The 20954-nt window shown below is 46.9% G+C and overlaps 1 protein-coding gene across 1 annotated transcript in view; it reads left to right on the forward strand.

Moving 5' to 3' along the window:
• Positions 1-17920, forward strand: part of DYNC1H1 (dynein cytoplasmic 1 heavy chain 1) — a 44755-nt gene extending 26835 nt beyond the window's left edge. The window contains exons 51-77 of the mRNA XM_075844245.1: positions 1069-1264; positions 3820-3937; positions 4064-4279; positions 4374-4586; positions 5129-5256; positions 5364-5517; positions 5620-5766; positions 5846-5996; positions 6665-6918; positions 7009-7143; positions 7330-7424; positions 8616-8790; positions 8873-8948; positions 9635-9795; positions 10061-10172; positions 10265-10325; positions 11098-11221; positions 11341-11454; positions 11535-11705; positions 13222-13439; positions 13526-13629; positions 15175-15386; positions 15514-15667; positions 16121-16263; positions 16343-16511; positions 17033-17160; positions 17294-17920. Coding sequence (XP_075700360.1) covers positions 1069-1264; positions 3820-3937; positions 4064-4279; positions 4374-4586; positions 5129-5256; positions 5364-5517; positions 5620-5766; positions 5846-5996; positions 6665-6918; positions 7009-7143; positions 7330-7424; positions 8616-8790; positions 8873-8948; positions 9635-9795; positions 10061-10172; positions 10265-10325; positions 11098-11221; positions 11341-11454; positions 11535-11705; positions 13222-13439; positions 13526-13629; positions 15175-15386; positions 15514-15667; positions 16121-16263; positions 16343-16511; positions 17033-17160; positions 17294-17422 — 4058 coding nt within the window. The 3' untranslated portion in view covers positions 17423-17920. The remainder of the gene's footprint in view (positions 1-1068; positions 1265-3819; positions 3938-4063; positions 4280-4373; positions 4587-5128; positions 5257-5363; positions 5518-5619; positions 5767-5845; positions 5997-6664; positions 6919-7008; positions 7144-7329; positions 7425-8615; positions 8791-8872; positions 8949-9634; positions 9796-10060; positions 10173-10264; positions 10326-11097; positions 11222-11340; positions 11455-11534; positions 11706-13221; positions 13440-13525; positions 13630-15174; positions 15387-15513; positions 15668-16120; positions 16264-16342; positions 16512-17032; positions 17161-17293) is intronic.
• The last annotated feature ends 3034 nt before the right edge of the window (positions 17921-20954 follow it).

Here is a 20954-nt window from a genome sequence, read left to right on the forward strand (position 1 = left end):
GAGATTATTCCACTTGTATGTAGTCCAGGCTGATCGCCTGCCGGCAGCTCATATTCAACCACCCAGGGGTATAATTGACTTAGAGATGCCGTCCTACATGTTTGCAATGTTTAATACCTAGCTGTAACATTTAGTGTCATCGTTGGGGTCCCCTGCAGTACTAGGACCACACATCACGTTGTCCTAACCAGAAGCGGGGGAGGGGCCATGACCGGCAAACTCCTAAAAAGGGGTCATGACATCCGGAAATCCTCTTAGGGTACGTTCACGCGGTGGATACGCTGCATAAAAGTACACCGCGTATCCGCCGTGTTCCCCGCAGGGAGTTCTGGCCGAAAGACCGCACCAAATTGTAGTGCCGTTTTTCCGTCAATGTTTGCTGCCGAAAACTGCACGTCAAAAAAAACCTACTTACCTGCAGTCATGGCGATCCGTCCCTCTGACGTCCTGCAGCCCGGCCTCCTGGGATGTTTCATCCCATGTGACGACTGCAGCCTGTGATTGGCTGCAGCAGTCACATGGGATGAAATGTCATCCCAGGAGGCCGGACTAGAAGCAGAGAGATCTGGGTAAGTGAGTTTCGGTTTTTGCAGTGGAATCGCAACATCTGCTAGTGGTTGCTGGTTTTACCTCCCCATTAAATCCAATGGGGAAAACCCGCAACAGAAGCGGCACGATATGTTGCGGATTAAAAACCGCACCGCAGGTCACTTTATGAACGGATTTCCGGCGGGTTTTTTACGCAGCGCATAGATGAGATTTGTTCAATTCCGAGATGAAATCCGTTGCCGAATAGCCGCAGTATTTGCGCTGTGTGAACCCGGCCTTAGAGTGCATGCATTGAACATTTTCATTACCTGTACTCTATGAAGTCTAAGGGATAAATGTTTTCTGATCTCGCCTGCAAATATCAAGAATGTGACTGTTTTATAATTTGCGCACAATGACTTTTCTAATCAAATTTCCTCACTTTGTTTTTTTCCCCTCCCCCTCTGTGGACTTGTCACCACTTTCTTCTTTCCTTCTCGCTTTCTGTCCATTTTGATCCGCCTTGATCCCGTCGGGTAGCTGTAAAATCTATAAAGAAGCAGCATCTGGTAGAAGTCCGTTCTATGGCTAATCCTCCAGCAGCAGTGAAGCTGGCCCTAGAGTCCATCTGTCTGCTGCTGGGCGAGAGTACAACGGACTGGAAGCAGATTCGTTCCATCATAATGAGGGAAAACTTCATTCCAACTATTGTAAACTTTTCCGCTGAAGAGATCAGGTGAATAGATAAGTTTTACAACAGCCGCTGTGGAGGGAGGAGAAAGAAATTGTTCGTTGGGTGGGAGTTTTGATTCCTGTTGCGACTCCATCAATGGTAAACCGCCTAAACCTACAAGAAATAAATGATATGATCCACCACTAGGTGGCAGAAAACGTGAAAAATTAGGTTTAGTAAAAACTATGAGGTGGTGGGGTTAGAACTCGGCATGCGCGGAGTTAAAGTTCCACCAGTTGAGTCACAAATTGCAGACCACTCCACTTGAATGGAACTGAGCTGCAGTACCGGGCACAGCCACTACCAAATATGCGGCGCTGTGCCTGGTAAATAATACAGGGGATGCGCCAAAACCCCTTCGATCCACTGATCTGATATTGATGGCTTATCAAGGCCGTCACTATTGGTATCTACTAGTTGGGAGTATCCCACATACTCCTTAGGGGTTGTAGTCTTTGATATTTACTCCGTCCTGAACTCAAATTTCTTTGGAGCTTCCACAGCGGCCGTTCCCTTTACTAACCCTGAACGTTAATCCTGTTTTCGCCCTCCTAATAGCGGTGAGCTCTATAAAGAGGCAGCACCTTGTTGAAGTAAAAGCAATGGGCAACCCTCCTGCTGCAGTAAAACTGGCCCTAGAGTCGATCTGTCTCCTTCTGGGAGAGGAGACGACTGACTGGAAAAAGATCAGAACAGTTTTTCTCAGGGATAATTTCATCGGCAACATTATCAAGCTAATCCCAGAAGATCTAAGGTATTTGTCTCGCGCCCTCTGTCCGGCGGCTGGAGATCAGTAACCAGCTCACTCTTTATAGATCCAGATTGCCTGTTTCCGCCTGTCGTCTACTACAGTAAGAGCAGAGGCCTCGGTTTTCCTTCCCTTTTTTTATTCTGCCTTTTCTAAATCCCACATTTCTGTTTAGTGCCGCATAAATATATACATATAATAGTCCAATAATGCGGATCTCCGGGGACCACGTCTACAGCTTTGCTTGCTGGACTGAATAGCTCCCCCTACAATCATTACTACAGAGAACAGACATGACTAATCAATCATGCAGGGTGTGGAGGAGAGCCGGGTCACCCTGCAATCCTAAGATTCAGGCCTCTTGCACGCGACTAAAGTGGTTTTTACCGTCTGCAAAAAAAGGGAGGCTACAAATGACGTCACCAACGTGAGCTAACCCCTTGAAAAGGTCACATGATCGCTCAGGCGGAAACTTTCTTGGGAAATCCCCCTGCCATCGTATAGCAACGCTTCCGCAATTACGGACGGCTACGGATGAACGTCCGTAGCCGTCCGCAGTTTTGTATGAGCCCATAGACTTTTATAGGCTAGTCCATGCCACAATTGCGGACAGGAATAGGACGTGTTCTATATTTTTTCGGATCATTTCTTCGGTCCGGACACACCTGTAAATATACAAAAAGGTGTTGGTGCCCTATAGAAATGAATGGATCCGCAGATTATCCGTAATTACAGATAAAAACTACGGTCGTGTGCATGGGGCCTTAGACCGAGGTTGCTGACTTTGGGGCTTGAAGCTTCAGGGTGACCAAGACTTGCGTACCTGCACTGCCTGCAAGATGGAATGACTGAACCTATAGTCACCTAATCCATAGAGAACAGGCATAGCTAATCAATCCATGGAGTGATTCTAATTGGTAACGGGGTGATAACATTGGAAAAGGTTCCTGTATTCCTCCCCCTTGTGGTCACTGGAGGCTGTACAGGGGAAGAGGTGACCGTAACAGGCTGTGATTTTACTTCCTGCTCTCACTTTCAGCTCCCACCTCCTCCCCTACACAGACACAGCACCGGGAAGTAAAACTTTTCTTGCTGTTTCCCTAGTGCTGCACCCTGAATATTTCACCTAGAGAATGAGCCTGGTATCCTTTTTTTAAAGTGAAGATTCTGGGCTTTAATATGATGCCAAGATCTAAACGTTATTCTTTATAGCCTAGCCACGGCAAGCGTATAAAGTCATGATGTATTACATACACATCCTTGTTAGTGAAAAGGTGAAGCATTGATTAGCCAGGTCTGCCCTTTTAAAGGTAACTTGTCACATGATTTTTCTCCCATAAACTGCCATCATAGCATTATATAGATGTGGCGTAGCTTTATTAACAAGCCGCTGTACAAACTGACCGTTTTAGCATTGCGTAGAAAACTAACTTTATAATACTGTTAATCTGGTAGGTGTCGTTCCCATGAATAGTCATGCAGTCTGGTTAGTAATCGCGCCCTTTGATTTTTATTGACCTGTGCATCGTGCGGCTGTCAGACATCGGGCGGAAGAGTACTTTTGCTACTTTAAATGATAAATCTCTGCCTGCAGCCACCACTAGGGGCAGCTCAAGAGCTGACTGCGTACAACATATACAGAACTCAACAGTATCCAGTCAGCTCTTGAGCTCCCCCTTGTGGCGGCAGCAGGCAGCCAGAGTTTTACCATTTAAAGGGGTGACAGACCCTGCCCATGTATCTTATAGTCATATCTTCGTGAATGTCCACCAGTTGTTTTGTATCTAATCTGACGTTTTCTGTTCCTTAGTGACGCTATCCGGGAGAAAATGAAGAAGAATTATTTATCAAATCCAAGCTACAATTACGAGATTGTTAACCGGGCGTCCTTGGCTTGTGGGCCTATGGTGAAATGGGCAATTGCTCAGGTAAAGTTTCATGAACTTTCTCGTTTAAGTTGTGAATGGGTCAGGGATTGTGACTTGTGGCGTCTTCATCTCGTCCTGCTGCTTCTTCTCTACATCCTTTATAACCTGCGTCTTTCCATTTTACAGCTAAACTACGCCGACATGTTAAAACGCGTGGAGCCCCTGAGAAACGAGCTGCAGAAACTGGAGGACGACGCAAAAGACAACCAACAAAAAGCCAACGAGGTGGAGCAAATGATTAGAGACCTGGAGGCCAGCATTGCCCGGTACAAGGAGGAATACGCCGTGCTCATCTCAGAGGCTCAGGCCATCAAGGCTGACCTGGCAGCAGTGGAGGCAAAGGTAAAATAACGTCTGCCAGGGTATGCTGGGAGTTGTAGTTCCTGGGGTGGGATGCCCCTGGCAGTTTTACAGCAGCCCGGTATCTTCCTTGCAGGTGAACCGCAGCACCGCTCTTCTGAAGAGTTTGTCAGCAGAGAGAGATCGCTGGGAGAAGACCAGTGAGACCTTCAAGAACCAGATGTCCACCATCGCCGGCGACTGCTTATTATCGGCCGCTTTCATTGCCTACGCTGGATACTTCGATCAGCAGATGCGGCAAAACTTGTTCACCACGTGGTCCCATCACCTGCAGCAAGCCAATATCCAGGTAGATTGCATTTTCTTTGCCATCCCCCCCCCCCCCCCCCCCCCGATTACATATTTTATACAGTCTGTAAATACTGTGGGGGGGGGGGGGGGGGTTGGTTACCGCTCTGTATATTGGGCAGTCTGTAAATACTGGGGGAGGGTAGGTTCCCTCTATATTGGGCAGTCTGTATATACTGGGGGGGTGGGTTCCCTCTATATTGGGCAGTCTGTATATACTGGGTAGTAGGTTCCCTCTGTATATTGGGCAGTCTGTATGTATATACTGGGGGGTAGGTTCCCTCTATATTGGGCAGTCTGTATATACTGGGGGGTAGGTTCCCTCTGTATATTGGGCAGTCTGTATATTCTGGGGGGGGGGGTTCCCTCTGTATATTGGGCAGTCTGTATATACTGGGGGGGTGGGTTCCCTCTGTATATTGGGCAGTCTGTATATACTCTGGGGGGTGGGTTCCCTCTATATTGGGCAGTCTGTATATACTGGGGGGGGGGAGCAGGTTCTTGCATAACAAAAATTTACCTTTCTTGTGTGATCTGTTTTAGTTCCGCACAGACATTGCAAGAACAGAATACCTGTCTAATGCTGATGAGAGACTTCGTTGGCAAGCCAGCTCATTACCTGCGGATGACCTGTGTACAGAAAACGCCATAATGCTGAAACGGTTCAATAGGTGAGCGCACGAGTCGGAATCCCCAGTATATATTTAACCTGATGTGAATTGGGGGTTAAACTGTGACTACAATGGATGTCGACACAACTTCTGCCTGCGTTTTGTAGGTATCCCCTGATCATTGATCCGTCAGGCCAAGCCACCGAGTTCATCATGAACGAGTACAAGGATCGGAAGATCACCCGCACCAGCTTTCTGGACGACGCCTTCAGGAAGAACTTGGAAAGTGCTCTCCGGTTTGGTAATCCGCTCCTTGTCCAGGTGAGTGTCCTATAGAAGGGCAGCCAGAGATTTGGGGTGACCTATGTCTCGGGTCACTCTAGGTTCCAGACTGGTGTTTAAAGTCTTGGGGTCTCTTCTCAGGACGTGGAAAGCTACGATCCCATCCTAAACCCTGTACTGAATCGTGAAGTTCGTAGGACCGGAGGAAGAGTCCTCATCACGCTCGGAGATCAGGACATTGATTTGTCTCCATCGTTTGTCATCTTCCTTTCCACCAGAGACCCCACAGTATGTAACGTTCATCTTGTCCCTGCAGCGTCTTCTGATATGACATGCGCGGTGGTGACCACCATTTGTTGTGCTGCAGGTCGAGTTCCCACCAGATCTGTGCTCCCGAGTGACGTTTGTCAACTTCACGGTGACTCGCAGCAGTCTGCAGAGCCAGTGTCTCAACGAAGTCTTGAAGGCGGAAAGACCCGACGTCGATGAGAAACGATCCGACCTTCTTAAACTGCAAGGTACACGTCTATAGAGATCACCTGCACCGGTCAGTCCTCCACCATGATGGATGGGGCATAGATGGTGGATTTTAGTGAATGGAATTGTGGAAAACCCTACACGCTAGGATAGGAGACCTTTCCGTGCAGCCTGAGATGGGGAATGGCATGACTGCTGACCTTTCCATCACAGGGTACAATCCAGCCTTGAGCCTAGTCCAGACTGGTTGCTAAGGGATCACTGCCTAACAACCATTCTTTTCAGTGGGGCTGTCAGGCAACCAATCTGTCTCAGATTACTCACGTCTTCAGCTCATGTCCGGAATTAAACCATCACCTTTCTCGGGCCTGGTGAACTCGAGCCGTCCAGCGATTCATAGGACGCCTGTAATACAGCGTCAGGTGAAACGGGGAAAAAAAATGGAGTTCACATGGAATCCACCAAAAAAGGAAAAACCTTTTCTATAAAATCAGATTCATAAGGAGGAAAACTATGGCCCCATGATACGGCCCCGTTCATCTTGGAGGTTGGGTGCATGAGGCCTTACTGTGTGTATAGCTTAGTATTTATAGTGCGGTACCTACAGCCAGGAATTATTTTATTTTTTCGTGTCTATACATTTATCATAACGTGTCGGTATGTGTATGATATAATATATACTCGCCCTTACGCTGCGGTTCGTCTTCAGGTGAATTCCAGCTCCGTTTAAGACAGCTGGAGAAGTCGCTGCTTCAGGCCCTCAACGAGGTCAAGGGCCGTATCCTGGACGATGACACCATCATCACCACGTTGGAGAACCTGAAGAAAGAAGCCGCGGAGGTCACTCGTAAAGTGGAGGAAACGGATATCGTCATGCAAGAAGTGGAGACCGTGTCCCAGCAATACCTGCCCCTGTCCACTGCTTGTAGCAGCATCTACTTCACCATGGAGTCCCTAAAACAGGTAATAAAGTCGCTGCCCCCCCCCCCAGGTATCGCCGTCCTTTACAGATTGCCGGTGTCGTTCTCATAAACTGTCTTCGTTCTTGTTCAGATTCACTTTCTGTACCAGTACTCCCTGCAGTTCTTCCTCGATATCTACCATACCGTGCTGTACGAGAATGCCAACCTTAAAAACACCACCGACCACACTCAACGTCTCTCCGTCATCACCAAGGACCTCTTCCAGGTAACTACAGCCAACGTTACATCCTTAGAACAACCCATTCGAACTATAATGGTCCTAATTTATTGGGAAGGGGTTAATACCACACGGCCGTGAGGGGTTTCGGCCATTTGTAGCATTGACTGCTTCTTTCTGATCATGTGCCCGTCTCTTTACAATAGATTGACGTTACAATCCTCTTATTTCTAGGTGGCTTTTAACCGGGTGGCTCGCGGGATGCTGCATCAAGACCACATCACATTCGCCATGCTGCTGGCTAGGATTAAACTGAAGGGAACCATTGGGTAATGTTCTCCTTTCTCCGTAACCCTTCAGTAGGAGACACGTGACGCCGTCGCCCTCTGTCCTTTACAGAACTTGGTGCAGAACTTACTGATGTCTCAGACATAAAATACAAGATCTGAAAACCTGAGTATCTGCAAAGCGTTGTCAGAAGTGTCCACTATTACTTGTGTGGAGAGCAATGCAATAGTTATGGGGTCCGGTTCCCCTTTCTGTTGGGAGATGGTGCACCCCATGCTGTACCAGGGTGCGAACATTGTTGGATTGCATTTGAAGGGGTCAAAAACTTCAAGCATATTTAGCGCACCATTAGGTGAACTTGATTACCACTCTAGGGCTATAAAATGCACAGTAACATCTCACATGCCAAAGCCACGTTGTGCCCCATCTGTGTGCAAGCAGCCAAGATCAGGGCCGGCTCCAGGTTTGTGGCTGCTTGGGCGACAGACTTATTGGGCCCCTTTGCCCAGGATCTCATGGCGGCAGGAAGATGGCAGTTTGTACCCCCTTATAGAAGTTAGGCTCCCTTTTTGTCCCCCATATAGAATTTAGGCCTCCAGTTTGTGCCCCTATATATACAGTGCCCTCTGTAGATAGTGCCACACACACCACCCCCTCTCTGTAGATGGCACCTTTGGGGCTCCCTCTAGAAGTGGAATCCCCAGCCGGAGCGTTGCCAACTCTCTTGCCGGGGCTTCCTCTCCTGGAGGAGCCCCTGACGTCACAATCCATATATAGACACTGACGTCAGCACCCTCTAGCTGGGGATTCCACTCCTGGAGGAGCCATTACGGCTGAGTGGTCACCCCCAAGAGCACTGGGCCCTGGGCAAGATACAACATGGTTGTGACACACTAGCCCTTCTTCATGACCTATTGTATCCCAGGTGGCGCAGGTCAAAGCAACAAGCAAGCGGTCTCACTCCCATGGTGGCATCTCTTCTGATGACTAACGTCTGTGTGGTCCTAGAAGTCACACCATTGGCACTACTAATGCCAACGTCTTTCTTAGTAAAAGACCAAGCAGGACAGACATTCAGACGTTCAGTCTGTCCCTTATACCGGGAATTGCACTTATATTTAGTCCCAAAAAGATGTAGGGGGGGGGGGGGTCTCTATTTTTCTAATGGTCCTAGATCTCTGTACAAGGCTCGTACACGGCTTCATTGATTTGTCCTTCTTGTTTGTATGTAGGGAGCCGACGTATGATCACGAGTTCCAGCACTTCCTCAGAGGCAAAGAGATCGTACTTGGTTCTTCTTCAGTCCCAAAGATGAACGGTCTGTCAGAAGAGCAGGTGGAGGCCATGATCAGACTGTCTAACCTGCCCGCCTTCCGGGACGTCATGTCCAAGGTTGAAGCGGATGACGTAAGAGTCTTTAGTATTCTCCGTAGTCGTTGCCTGGTGGATGTGATTTCAGATCTCCATGAACGTTCTTTTCTCTTTGCAGCAACTTTTCATTTGGCTGGAGAGCAGTTCTCCCGAACAGACCGTCCCGTACATATGGAACGAAGAGAAACCTGCAAGTACGTGGCGCTGGGAGGGTGTTCATGGGTGACCGTAAAGTAGCTGTAAATGATTAGATAATGAAAAGTTCTTCAACTTTCGAATCTACTTTGTGTTTTAATTTCGTTTTCAAGATCCCTGCTTGCTGTCAGTGAATTGGGGGGTGTTCTCACCCATCGGCTGAAAACCTATGTAGCTGAGGGTTTGCTGTAATTGTATCCAGTTAAACAGTGTGGACTCCAGGTTGATGGTATCAAAATATTCTATCCATCCACTAGCTGAAAGCATGCACAGACCTAATACTTTTGTCACAGCTGAGGGTTTGTTGCAATGTGTCATCGTAGACAATCCTCTGAGCTAGCGGCAGCATCATCTGGTCAGAGATGATGCTGCCGCTAGCTCAGAGGATTGTCTACGATGACACATTGCAACAAACCCTCAGCTGTGACAAAAGTATTAGGTCTGTGCATGCTTTCAGCTAGTGGATGGATAGAATATTTTGATTCACTGGTGGTAAGCAGAGATCTTGGTGTCTGTATACTTTTTCATTACACACTGGAGATTATCACCAGACTCCACGGGTCGTATATGCTCAGTCTACAGCTCAGAGAGTTACGATGCCGGGGATATGTAACCACTTGTGGGAAGATCATGAATGTAGTTTTGTATTGTAACTTTTTTATTTATTTTTTTTAATTTATTTTAGCACCGATCGGTCAAGCTGTCCATCGCCTCCTCCTGATCCAAGCCTTCCGTCCTGACCGTCTGCTGGCCATGGCTCACGTCTTTGTCTCCACCATTCTTGGTGAGACTTTCATGTCCGTCATTGATCAGCCTTTGGATCTGGCGTACATTGTGGACACGGAGGTAATGTTGTTGTGTTCTTTAACTTGGATTTAAGGGGTTATTACCATCTTGTGGATTTGACATAAATGCCTGATAGGTGGTGGTCCTATCTCCTAAGACCACCACCTATCAGCAGCGCTCGGCTCCTTCCATAACTCCCATAGACTTTATACCGCTTTGTTGAATTCTATGGGGACTATGAACAGTTTACAGGATCTCCGTTTCCACCGTAGGTGGGACTGAGTTTGCTACATTTTCAGTCCTTATGGGTTTCCATTCTCTGCAGGTTAAACCAAACACTCCAGTCCTGATGTGCTCCGTCCCTGGGTATGATGCCAGTGGCCGCGCGGAGGACCTGGCAGCTGAACAGAACACTCAAATTACATCCATTGCCATTGGTTTGTACTGTTTTTGGTTGATTGGACTTTTCTCAGGGATTGAGCTATTTTTGGTTTTCATGAGCTAAATCCTAAACGTTTTACAATTCTAGGTTCTGCTGAAGGTTTTAGTCAAGCTGAAAAGGCCATTAACACAGCGGTGAAGTCGGGAAGGTGAGGACATTCTAGGAAACCCACATTTATGATTTTAAGGCTCTACTTTTCTTTTTTTTTTTTTTTCCCACACAGTTTTGGAAATTTTTGCTTGTTGCCAGTGGACAGAAACTTTCTTGTTGACATAGTCCTTGCACAGCTGAGCATTTGTTACAATTTATTAGTGTATGGTTATCTGCCTGGAGTCTAGGGCAGGAGAGTTTTTTTTGTGCTGCTGCCGAGTATTGTAACTTGGAATAAATAATCTATTCATCTGGTCCATAGAAGACAATGGGGAAATCAACGTGCCGAACGTTCAATAAAAGGGAATCTCACCTCTGGCGATTTTAATTTGCCAGTGCGTCCTAATGGTTTCAAAACCTACATCAGCATAAAGTTTGTACACATCCAATCGGAACGAACCTTCAGCTGTGCAAGCAGGACTAGGTCATAAAATTTCAAATGCTTCTAATGCCAGTTAAAGGGGATTTTTGGAAGAAAGACATTAAGGGCCTATCCTTAGGTGGGGGTCCGACCCCTTGGAAGACTTCCAATTGGCAGAATAAAAGGGGTCACGCGCTCCCTCCCGGATGAGCTGCAGTACCAGTCATGGCCACATACTTATGTATGGCGCTGTGCCGGTGTAAGTAATAAAGGGGATTTGGTGATCACTGGAGGATCGCTGATCGCAGGGGTCGGATCCCACATTGATGGTTTATGTTCAGGATCTGATGTCTTACTAATAATCTGCCGACTTGAGGGAAAATACTGAACCTGTGACTTGTTACTGCAGGTGGGTGATGCTGAAGAACGTGCACTTGGCTCCTGCTTGGCTCATGCAGCTGGAGAAGAAGCTTCATTCCTTGCAGCCACATTCTTGTTTCCGACTCTTCTTAACAATGGAAATTAATCCAAAGGTGAAGTGACAAATAAATGGCGTCCGGCGTTCACGGCAGTTGTAGCTAGAACTTGGTTTACAGGTCGGCGTCTTCCTATTGTGAGTGGGAGTCATTTATACGTTGTGTTTCTGATCCAGGTGCCGGTGAATCTGCTGCGGGCCGGGCGGATCTTTGTGTTTGAACCACCTCCTGGTGTGAAGGCCAACATGCTGCGGACGTTCAGCAGTATCCCGGTGTCCAGGATCTGTAAGGTGGGTGTAAGGTGACCCAGTGACTGAGATAGATATATATATGGACCCCCCCTAACCCTGCGCTATTCTCCTGTATCTAGTATCCGAATGAGCGCGCTCGCCTGTATTTCCTGTTGGCCTGGTTCCACGCAATCATCCAGGAACGTCTGCGTTACGCTCCACTGGGTTGGTCTAAGAAATATGAATTTGGGGAATCTGATCTGAGGTCGGCGTGTGACACTGTGGACACCTGGCTGGATGACACTGCAAAGGTAAGTGATAAAGTGTAGTCGGAGCACCTAATACCATTCAGTTGGCACAATGCTTGTACCCCATGGGCATCGTAGACCCGCACAGAACGTACAATGTTAGTGTAGGAAGAGGAAAAGGGGGATTAAGCGCCCTCTAGTGGAAAGTACTGAAACTTTCTATCCCTCACACAGTAAAATGTAACCTTTTTAATTTTATTGGGAAAATGATTATCCCTCCAAATAATGATGCAAAAATAAGAGGGTGTGTTTTTTAGTTTTTTTGTTTGTTTTTTAAACATCCGACACTCCCGTCCCCCTATCGGGTCACACTTTCTGGTCGGAGTAACGTCCCTACTCAAGGGACAACACCAACGTGTACCCTAGCCGATTCTTTATAGTGGATATCCGGTACGGAGGGGGGACCTAGAGAGGAAAATGCACAAATAGAAAAAGCAAAAATGTGCAAAAACTTCAAACTGCACAACAATGGGCAGGCGCAGATGAGAAAAGAGAGAAAAAAAAATGAATCCTACAAAAACCTACCACAAGCACCAGACGGAGGTTGTGAATGATGAAAAATAAATCCGTATGTCTAGAGAGGAGGCTCCGACTTAAAACGATACATAATAAACTGCGTTCAGCGCGTTCCCCTGAAAATTGTCGGGTTCATCCGGGAACAAAACTAGAAATCAAAAAGAGATAGTCAAAAAAAAACAGATGAATCCTTGTAAGACATAATGTAGCAGAGCTGGATGTAGCAACCTACCGGCTCAAGATAATCCGCCATGTACGGCGGCAAATAAAACCAATGTATCGTGGGGTGAGGGGCTCACGACCCGGGTTACCGTATGTACAGGGAAGAGGGCCCCATCCATTCACAGGGAAGCTCTCCAGGCGGTCAGTCCCAGAATCCCTCGTTGCAGCCCATGATAGCGCCTGCCACGTGTAGTATCGTCACAATGAGGGATTCCAGGACTGAACTGGGGTGGAGAGCGCTTTTTTTTTTTTTTTTTTTTTTTTAACTACATAATCACGGACTTTACTCTTGGACTGCCAAAGCCACTATATTTGTTTTGGTTCTGTGAGCCTATCCCTCACCATAGTCAAAATCTCTGCTTGCCGTCAATGAATAGTATTTGTTTGCATTCATAGGCTGAAAACTGGTCCTAAGCTAGTTACAGCTGATGGGTTTGTTACAATGTATAAGCGGAAGTAAGAGTTATCAGCCTGAAGCCCAGGACGGGAAAGATTTAGGCAGTGTTCAGCTAACAGTGGATTGTCTGGACTGATCCATTGTAACATGGGAAAATAATACTTGTAGGATGTAAACAAAAATATTCCAATTTACTGACAGCAAGCAGAGATCTTGTAAATGGTGAGGAATTGAAACTTAGTATATTAGAACGTTTCACCGCACAATGATGAGACTTTGCTTGAGAATTTGGATTCCATGATCACCCGTCCGGGCTGTGGGGTTCTTGCCTCCATCCCAATGTATTTCACTGCACAGGAGGATGATTTGGAGGTTTTCTTTTAGGGTCGCCAGAACATTTCCCCCGATAAGATCCCGTGGTCGGCTCTGAAGACTCTTATGGCGCAGTCCATTTATGGAGGTCGAATCGACAACGAGTTTGATCAGCGTCTGCTCAACACCTTCCTGGAGAGACTCTTCACGACATCGAGTTTCGACAGGGACTTTAAACTGGCCTGTAAGGTGGACGGACACAAGGATATCCAAATGCCGGACGGCATCAGGTACTGAAGTGTGGTGACGGCGGCGGCGCCTCCCCCTGGTGATATCGTTAATCTGACTGTGGGGTCACTTATCCTTTACCTTGCAGACGTGACGAGTTTGTACAGTGGGTTGAGCTGCTGCCGGACACTCAGACGCCATCTTGGTTGGGGCTGCCGAACAATGCGGAGTGCGTTCTGCTGACTACACAGGGTAACGTGCGCTCTACTTCTCATCTCTTTCCAGCCACTCACGACGTTTCTCCGGCTTCTGTCATCTTCAGCGTAACCCTCGTCACGTTCTCCTCTCGTCCTGACTGGGGACATGTGTGATTTGACATGGAGATCCTGTTCGGTCTCCTCTCCACCGCACATTCCCGGCCGCCGTCCATTCTCTTCCTTCAACAGTCTTGTATTTTCCTGGTGTTTCTCTGACTCCTCAACCTCTGCTGCTTCTAATATTCCTTTATTGCTTCCTTACGATGTTACTTGTTTTTAGTTTTTTCACATCCATATTCACTTTGATCTGTAAACGAATAGCTATGGTTTTAAAGGGATTGTATAGAAATATAATATGTCGTCTTTCTTCCAAAAACTGAGGCACAGCCACCCGCCCGTCCATGGGCTGTCTGGTATTGCAGCTTCGCTTCATTGGAGTGAATAGGACTGAGCTGCAATACCACCCACAACCTGTGGATGAGGATGGCGCTATTCTTGGAAGAAAGCGGCCAGGTTTCTCTATTTCTGTACAATGCCCTTAAATCTGATTTATGTAGTTTCATGATTGTATAATGAGAAATTCTGCAACTTTCTAATATACACGCTCGGTTTCAGTATCTTGCCAATAATTCTGCTTGCGGTCAGTGAATTTAAATCAATGTTTACATTCAGAGACACAGAACTTGCCCTGATCGTGCCCAACTAATACAGGTGCACGGCTTGTTGGGCTACACAGGTCGGAGATGCTGCGGAAAAGTTCACCGCGTATATTTGACCCAGAACCACCCACAGGGAAATCCGGGCGGATATTCGTACAAAATGGGGTGCGCATATTCGGCCAGATTGACTGCTGCGGAAAACGACTGATAGAAGTAGGAAAAAAAAAAAAGACTATAGGCCAACCGGAAGAGCAGGAGCGTGATGCCATGGGAGCTCCATGAGCAAAAACATCGGGATTGCAGCAAATTCCACCACAATTTGTTGCGTAATTTGACCCCCCCAAATTGACCTCAATGAGGAATATTTGCAGCAAATCTGCAACATAAATTTAATAGGATTTAAAATCCGCACCGCAGGCCAATTTATGAACCCGTTTGTTTGTTTTTTCCGCTGCGTGTGGGTGAGATTTCTTCAAAATTTCCTACACTTAGTCGCCGCTGTAATATGCGGCAGATTTTCTGCAGTGTACTCGCTACGTGTGAACATACCCTTAGTTATATCAGTACAGTATTCAAGCCTCTGAATGTAAACTGGAATGTTTCCATTCACTGACAGCAAGAAGAGATCTTTAAAAAAAAAAGTGGCAAATTGAAACCAGTTTCGTTATACTTGTATTAAAGGTTTTTTTCTGGTTTCAGCAACTTATTTGTATAATGAAGGTATTAGACGCCACGCTTGACTAAGGGGCGTGTTGTAGCAGAAAGGGGCGTGACTTAAAATACGCCTTTTACGCTTCAGTTGCTTCCCCCCCCCCCCCCTCCTATTTTTGGTTTTCTATGCTTTACGTTCCCCTGCGACATTTTGTTTCTCCCCTGTTCAGGCATTGATATGATCAGTAAAATGCTGAAAATGCAAATGCTGGAGGATGAGGATGATTTAGCTTACGCAGAGACTGAGAAGAAGCAGAGGACGGATTCCACGTCTGATGGCCGCCCGGCCTGGATGAGGACACTGCACACCACGGCCTGCAACTGGCTCAGCGTCATTCCCCAAACCCTCAACCACCTGAGACGCACCGTGGATAACATAAAGGTGAGGGCTCGCAGCCGCCATCTTGCCGGTCGTCGTATGAGAAAAAAGCCTCTGGCGACGTCGCTGCTCCCGGTATTTCCCGTGACGACGTCTTTTTACATAATCTGGTCTCAAACTTCCCTTCCAGGATCCTCTGTTCAGATTCTTTGAACGTGAAGTAAAAATGGGCGCCAAGTTACTGCAGGACGTGCGCCAGGATCTCACGGACGTCGTCCAAGTGTGCGAGGGAAAGAAGAAACAGACCAACTATCTGCGCACCCTGATCAATGAGCTGGTGAAAGGTACGGGGACTCTGGTGGGGGGATATTGGGGTCTGCGATCCAGGAAATTCCCATGTCGGATGTCTCAATAATGGGCGCACTTGAATTCAGGGTATTGTGTAGGAATATACACGAGTCTGAATTCAGATGGACGTGCGCAAAATTGGCGGTGAAGAACTTCCGCTTTTCACGTCCGATTCGCACCTGTGATGGACCCATTTTCACGGATCCCTCATAGACTCAATCTATCGAACCTTAACGCGGTCCATTAAAACAACGGCCATGTGAACAGCCCCATAGAAATACATGCGTCCGAGTGCCGGCCGTCACATGGCCAATTAATACGCCCGTCTTGGGGCAGCAGCGCTGCTGGAGTGATCATTGTGGGGCTGCTGCCCTAATGCCGAGCAATGACTGTATTCCCACATCAAGAATTCCTTCTCTAGTTCACCGTCCGCTTTTCCTCCGCCTCAGGGATCCTGCCTCGGAGCTGGTCTCGCTTCACGGTCCCCGCAGGGATGACTGTCATCCAGTGGGTCGCTGACTTCAGTGACCGCATCAAACAGCTCCAGAACATCTCTCAAGCAGCCGCTGCCAGTGGAGCCAAAGAGCTGAAGGTTTGTCAGATTCATGTTGGTAGAGGCCGGCGCCATCTTTGTAGCTGACGCTGACATATTGCACATTCTTCTTCCATAGAACATCCATGTGTGGGTCGGGGGCTTGTTTGTCCCCGAAGCGTACATTACCGCCACCAGGCAATACGTGGCCCAGGCAAACAGCTGGTCCTTGGAGGAGCTGTGTCTTGAAGTGAGCGTGACCACTACCCAGAATGTCGTGCTGGACGCCTATAGCTTTGGAATTACAGGTATTTGTGGACAAGCTGCGCTATATCCCATTAGGGGACTATGAGTTATCAGTGGGGGATCCTCGATTAGTCAGAGCGGAGAGCGACTACGTGCAGCGGGTTTTCCTCTTCTGCCGGACACAGCCAGTTCGTACTTTTATTTTAATAGAAACTGTAACGCTTCATTTCCACTGCGGGGGCGGCTGCAGGGAAATTGAGCACTTGCCTCCTCCGGTCTCCCGTCATATTGAACCTGTTGCACTTCATTGATTGACATCGGGGTTTTGTACGACAGATCTGGCCTCCTGTAGATGATCTGCAATGTTAAGCCGTTCCTTATTGCAGTGCTCCGTCTGTGGTTGCCAGGGCATGCTGGTAGTTGTAGTTCCCCAGCAGCTGGAGGCCACTGTGTAGCGTTGACAGATATTTCTGGTCTTGGTTCTCACTCCAGTGGTTTTCCATCTGTTGCAAAACTACAACGCTCACCGTGCCTTGACAGCTGCGGGTTCGTATTTTAACAGATGATCAATAATGAATTTTAGGTCTGAAGCTTCAGGGAGCGATTTGTACGAATAACAAGCTGTCCCTGTCTAACGCCATCTCTACTGTGCTGGCCCTGACACAGCTGCGCTGGACCAAGCCGACCTACGCCGAGAAGAAGGCCAACGTGGTGAGTGTCCGGGGGTCCATGCCCGCCTGATCTACTGCCAATGAGACTCGTTCAAGGGCAGTGAAGGGGGGGGGATATTGTGCCAATCAGATTTTCCAACATGCTGGACAATCTTTTTATTTTTTCCCCTCAGGTCACTCTGCCAGTCTACCTGAACTTCACACGGGCCGACTTGATCTTCACAGTTGATTTTGAAATTGCCACCAAAGAAGACCCTCACAGCTTCTACGAACGAGGGGTGGCGATCCTGAGCACCGAGTAACCAGAACCAATCACCGCATTGGTTATTACTGTTAGTTTTGTTCTGTGGGTACAAGAGAAATGAAGGATCTGGGTCATGTGACGTGGGGGGGGGGCCCGACTGGATGTAGAAAGGGGATTGTGATTTGTTAAGAGTTGTACAGGATTAAAAAAAAAACATGGCCGCTGTCTTCCAGGAACATTGCCACACCTGTCCGTGGGTTGTGGCTGGTATTACAACTCGGCCACTTCAAATGAAGCTAAGGTGCAATACCCCGCACAAGCCATGGACAGGTGTGGCGCTGTTTCTGGAGAATGGCAGCCGTGTGTTTTTGTTTTTTTATTCCTGTTAGTCTTTTTCCTTATAAAGGAGTTTGTACAAGAACCGAGATGTTGTTACTGGGAGAGGCAGGTGATTTGTGGAAAGTCCTCGGTAGGTTTACAGTCAGGAGATTTGCATGTGGAACGTTTAGATTTGTCTGTAACCCACATTTTAATCTAATAAATACGCATTACATTATACGAGGTGTGGTCTGTATCGTGACCTCCGTACCGGACACTGGGTCAGTCTGCGCTCAGGCCGTCCACATTAGGACTGTATATTTACTGCCAAAGTTTAAAAGGAAAAACTCTCCCTGCTTTCTGTGGATGAGATCTGTTTTTTTGGGTTGTAATATCCAGTCCTCACCTGTGGACGCAGCTCAGAGTATTATACAGAGTATAGACGATCACTCTGCACTACGACCGTATCTGGGGTAGGTGCAGATCGGGCGATTAGCTGCAGATTTTCCACAACTCGTGGCATTGCGGAAAATTCACAGTGTATTACAGTAGCAGCAAAGTGGATGAGAGACTTGAACAAACCTTGTCTCCCCCCCCCCCCCCCCCCACCAAAAAAATATCTGAGAAAATGTGCGTAAATTGACCTGATGCATTTCCCCCGCCCCCCTTTTTTTTTTTTTTTATATTTGCAGCATGTCACACTTCTGTTAGTTTTTCCCTATTATGGAGTTTAATGGGGAGGTAAGAGCCGCAACAAATAGAAAATTATTTCTTTGCGGCAAAGAAATTACAACTCTACTGCCAAAAAATAAAAATCCTTGTTTACATTTTCATTTTAAAGTCTATACGTCCCCCTGGCGTTGTCATAGTGAGGGGCTCCTTGTTCCTCTGGCTGTTCGCCGGCCTCCTGGGATGATATTTTTATCCCATGTGACTGCTGTGACCAATCCCAGGCTGTCGCAGTCCTGTGGGCTGCAGGAAGACCAGAGCGATTACAGACAAATCTGCATTACAATTTAGTGGGGTCTTTTGGCTGGAATTTCCTGCAGGTTCTAGGTCTGATGCACCGTGTACTTTTACGCAGCGTATCAGACTAGTGTGAACATACCCTGAGAGGAACACTCCAGGAAACCGTTATTCCGAGGGGCAGAGCAGGAGTCTGGATCTGGTGCTCTTTATGTCAGTCGTGCTCGAGGCAGAGCCGTACCCGTCTTTATAGGAAAACTTTCAGAAAAACATTCCAGTTAAAAACTACATGAAGTTGAGTAACTTTGCAAATACTTAGTGTAGCTAAATGTTCGACAAACTTCTGACATGTCATAAGTTTGGATTGGAGGGGGTCCGAGCACGGAGACCCCCACCCCCCACCAGTCCCTAGAACATAGCAGCTGAAGTGGTCTCGTGAGCGGTCAGCCGCTTCGTGTCTTTTCCCGGAAATAAATGTATCGGTGTACGGGGGTCATAGACTTTCTATTGAGTCCGTACTCCGATACATTTATTTCCGGAAAAAGCCGAAAAGACACGAAGCGGCTGAGCGCTCACACGAGACCTTCCGCTGCTTTTTGTTCTAGCGATTGGTGGGGGTCTCATCACTCGGTCCCCCGCCAATCCAAACTTCTGACATGTTATAGTGAAGTTTTTAGCTACACTAACTTGTTTTTCACCAGCCGCATCCACAGTGAATGTAAAAATTCTGCTGGTTCCTTCCTATTGTCAGAGCTCCAGTTAACCCCTTCCTGCTTTGGCCACTTTTGACCTACCTGACAGCCTCACTTATCAAATCTGACGTCCCTTTATGTGGTAAAAACTTAGGAATGCTTTTACTTATCCAAGTGATTCTGAGATTGTGTTCTCGTGACACATTAGTTATAATCTGGTGGTGATTGAGCCTCTTAAATGCCCTGTCTCCTACATAATCTGATCGGCGCTGTAATGTAGATAACAGTGGTTTTTATTTTGAAAAACTATCATTTTTGAGCAAGTTATGAATTTTAGATTTATGCTAATTAGTTTCTTAATGACCAAGTGGGCGTAGTAAAGAGAAGTGTATGATGCTGACCAATCAGCGTCATACACTTCTCCATTCATGGTTCGCTTGTTGCACTGCAGAGTGATCTCGTGAGATCACGCTGTGACAGGACTTCCTCCCACAGGACCTTCACCGGAGCGATGGAAGAGTCAACAGACATCACCTCCAGCCGCTGCAGATTCGGATAAACGTCCTGGCACGGCTGGAGGTGGTCTGTTGACTCTTCCATCGCTCCGGTGAAGGTCCTGTGGGAGGAAGTCCTGTCACAGCGTGATCTCGTGAGATCACTCTGCAGTGCAACAAGCGAACCATGAATGGAGAAGTGTATGACGCTGATTGGTCAGCGTCATACACTTCTCTTTACTACGCCCACTTGGTAAAAAGTTAAACGCCCAGTTGGTCATGAACAAATTAGCATAAATCTAAAATTGCTCAAAATTGATCGTTTTTCAAAATAATATAAACCACTTATCTACATTACAGCGCCGATCATGTAGACTATGTAGGGGATCGGGCACTTATAATCTGGTGAAAGCTTCTTTCCGTTAGTGGTAAAATTTGGTCTATATATTGAATTGTGAAAAACAAAACAAAATTTTGCAAAAAATTACAGGAATTGGCATTCCTTTAAATCTGCTTGTAAAAAAGATAGTAATACCATACAAAATAGTTGCTCATTTACGTTTCCCATGTGTCTTCTGCAGACTGGCATCGTTTTTTGAACATCCTTTTATTCTAGGACGTTACAAGGTTTAGAAATTTCTCAAATTTTCAAAAGGCTATTTTTACAGCGACCAGCTCCGTTGTGAAGTGGCTTTGAGGGGCCTATACAATACAAACCCCCATAAATCACCCCATTTTATAGCTGCACCCCTCAAAGTATTCAAAACCGCAATTAGAAAGTTTAACCCTTTTAGGTATTTCACAAGAATTAAAGTAAAGTCTAGGTGAAACGTAAAATCTTTTGTGCAGAAATTCATATTTAATCCATTTTATTGTTTTTCCGGAGAGACCGGGGTTTATCAGAAAACATGACTTAATATTTATTGCCCAGATTCTGCAGTTTTTATAAATATCCCACGTGTGGCCCTAGTGCGGTAATGGACTGAAGCACCGGCCTCAGACGCAAAGGAGCATCTAGTGGATTTTGGGGCCTTTCATTAGAATATATATTAGGCACCGTGTCAGGTTAGAAGAGGTCTTATGGTACCAAAACAAAGGAAACACCCCAAAAAAAGATTTT

This window comes from Rhinoderma darwinii, chromosome 12 (genome assembly GCF_050947455.1).
Source record: "Rhinoderma darwinii isolate aRhiDar2 chromosome 12, aRhiDar2.hap1, whole genome shotgun sequence".
Taxonomy (NCBI): Eukaryota; Metazoa; Chordata; class Amphibia; order Anura; family Rhinodermatidae; genus Rhinoderma; species Rhinoderma darwinii.